This window comes from Scomber scombrus, chromosome 10 (assembly GCF_963691925.1).
Source record: "Scomber scombrus chromosome 10, fScoSco1.1, whole genome shotgun sequence".
In the NCBI taxonomy this organism is placed as follows: domain Eukaryota; kingdom Metazoa; phylum Chordata; class Actinopteri; order Scombriformes; family Scombridae; genus Scomber; species Scomber scombrus.
In genome coordinates this window covers 14,310,483-14,312,906 of record NC_084979.1, presented here as the reverse complement: position 1 = coordinate 14,312,906, position 2,424 = coordinate 14,310,483, and the positions used below count along the sequence as shown (strand labels likewise).

General features: G+C 48.3%; 1 protein-coding gene across 1 annotated transcript; it reads left to right on the top strand.

Moving 5' to 3' along the window:
- The first annotated feature begins 750 nt into the window (after positions 1 to 750).
- On the top strand, positions 751 to 2,169 carry gpr61 (G protein-coupled receptor 61). Its single transcript, XM_062427084.1, has one exon. The coding sequence runs from the start codon at positions 751 to 753 to the stop codon at positions 2,167 to 2,169; it is 1,419 nt and encodes a 472-aa protein (XP_062283068.1).
- Positions 2,170 to 2,424: the final 255 nt, after the last annotated feature.

The window sequence follows — 2,424 nt, the reverse complement described above, 5'->3', positions numbered from 1 at the left end:
TTTGCTTCTTGACTCTGTAAAAGGGGACATATGGTCCACTCTGTGCTTTTAGCTTCTCCCTGGGGCACTGGCTGCCCTGAAAACACACATCTGAGGATGCAGATGTCTAATATGTAGCAGAAATATGACTCTGGCTACAAGTGAATTTAGACTGTCTCAAATCTCATGCTTTTATAACTAGCTAGGATCATAACAAGAGAAACAATACCAGTACAGTTTTACATACTGTATGTCTGCATGTGAAGGTTTTTTTTATCATTTCGATTTTTATAGATTTATAGATTTTTGCGGATCCTCAGTCTGCAGTCTGCTTTGATTTGTGTTTTGTTGAGTTATCCTTTAGTGACGTGCATATATTAAACAACTTTTGAACTAGTATTAGAAAAAAATGGTATGTTAGTGAGCATGTTGTGAAAACTATAACAAAGGCTTTCGCTTAACGTGCAAGTCGCTAAAATGTGCATTGCCATCTGATTATACTTTCAATCTTTCTTTTTCTTTCAGATTTTTCCAGTTGAAGTTCATATATAAGTGTACGAGATAAAAATTACTCCATCTTCAAGGAACTGAAACCTCCTGCGATAACCGTTAGAGCTCCAGGCTAAAGTCTACGGGGTCAGAGCCTGTTCAGCTTCATCTGCCATGGCAGACACCACCGCCTGAGCTTCTCAGTGACACCCTACGACAGGGGAGGATGGGTGATGGGCCCGTGAAATTCAGCGGACTCTCTCCTCCTTATCCCATCCTCTCATGGAGCGTCCTGTCCCAACAAGCCCCTCCTGGAACACTTCTCTCTCCGTCCTCTCCTCACTCCCACTCTCACTGCACTCGAATGCCTCAAACGTGACCTCACCCATCCCCAGCATCCAAGGGGGGATCAATCTGAACCAGTCCTTAGCACTATGTGCTATGCTCATCATGGACATGCTGGCAGTGGTTGGAAACTTGGCCGTAATGATTGTCATCACCAAAACGCCGCAGCTGCGCAAGTTTGCCTTTGTGTTCCACCTCTGTCTGGTGGACCTGCTAGCAGCACTGGTGTTGATGCCTCTGGGGATGCTGTCAGACCGATTCCTGGTGGATGAGGCGCTGTGTCGGAGCTACCTCTGCTTGAGTGTGTGTCTAGTTAGTGCTGCCATCCTCACCATATGTGCCATCAATGTGGAGCGCTACTACTACATCATCCATCCCATGCGCCACGAGGTGAAGATGACAGTGGGCGTGGTGGTGATGGTACTGGTGATGGTCTGGATTAAAGCTATTGTCATGTCAGTGCTGCCTCTCCTGGGATGGCTGCTCCAGGGTAACCAGACTCCGGGGACTCCGTCAGTGCTCATTCCTGGTCAGAGACACTGCTCCCTCCATTGGACAGGAGGCTGGACCACACGCCTGATTTTCATGGTCTTCTTTACATTCATCTATTTTCTGTGCCCCATGTTGATCATTCTGGTGGTCTACTGCAACATGTTCAAAGTGGCCCGAGTAGCAGCCATGCACCATGGCCCCCTCCCCACATGGATGGACACACAGCGACAGCGGTCTGAGTCCATCAGTAGCCACTCCACCATGGCAGCCAGTCTTGGAGGAACTGGTGCCCGCACCACACCTCAAAGGACATTCAGTGGCGGGAAGGCCGCAGTAGTCCTGATGGCAGTGGGAGGCCAGTTCCTCTGCTGCTGGCTGCCATATTTCTCTTTCCATCTCTACTCAGCTGTGGTGTCTACCTCCCCTGCTTCACTGGCCCAGCTGGAGGATGTGGTCACATGGATTGGCTATTTCTGCTTCACCTCCAACCCCTTCTTCTATGGCTGCCTGAACCGGCAGATTCGTGAGGAGCTGGGTCGCCACCTGACCTGCCTCTTCAAGCGGGCTGGGCCCAGTGAAGGGGAGCAGCTGCCCAGCCGTGAGGCCTCAATTGAGGAGAACTTTTTGCAGTTCCTTCAGGGCACTGGATGCAATCTGGATCCCTGCAACTCTCACAGCAGAGCGAGCCCAGAGGAGCCAGAAACTGAGGGCCTTCAGGAATCAGCTGTTCAGCAGAACACGCCAGCTGACTTCCACATCCCAGGGCAGATCCTTGAGGAAACCTCAGAGTTCATACAGCGGCAACAGCTGAACAATGAGTTACATGTATCAGAGAACTGCTGCAAAACTGTACCAGAGCTGTAGGTGCCTCCCATGTACTCTCTTTTGCCATCTAATAATCCAATTAATATAATAGTTTTATTCATATTTTCTAAAATTAGTTGAACTAATACATTCCTTGTTCATGCTAAAACAGTGCTTTTAAGCTAAAAATCTGGTGAACTGCAAAACATGGTGTCTTCTTTGAAGAATTTAAGTTATGTAGCTTTTCAGAAAAAGAGCTGATTATATCGTGTGCATGATCTCATTCATATCCCCGACAGTCATGCTGCTGCAGAA

Excerpts from the sequence above, each read along its gene's own strand:
- gpr61 (XM_062427084.1), top strand. The coding sequence starts at position 751 with ATGGAGCGTCCTGTCCCAACAAGCCCCTCCTGGAACACTTCTCTCTCC.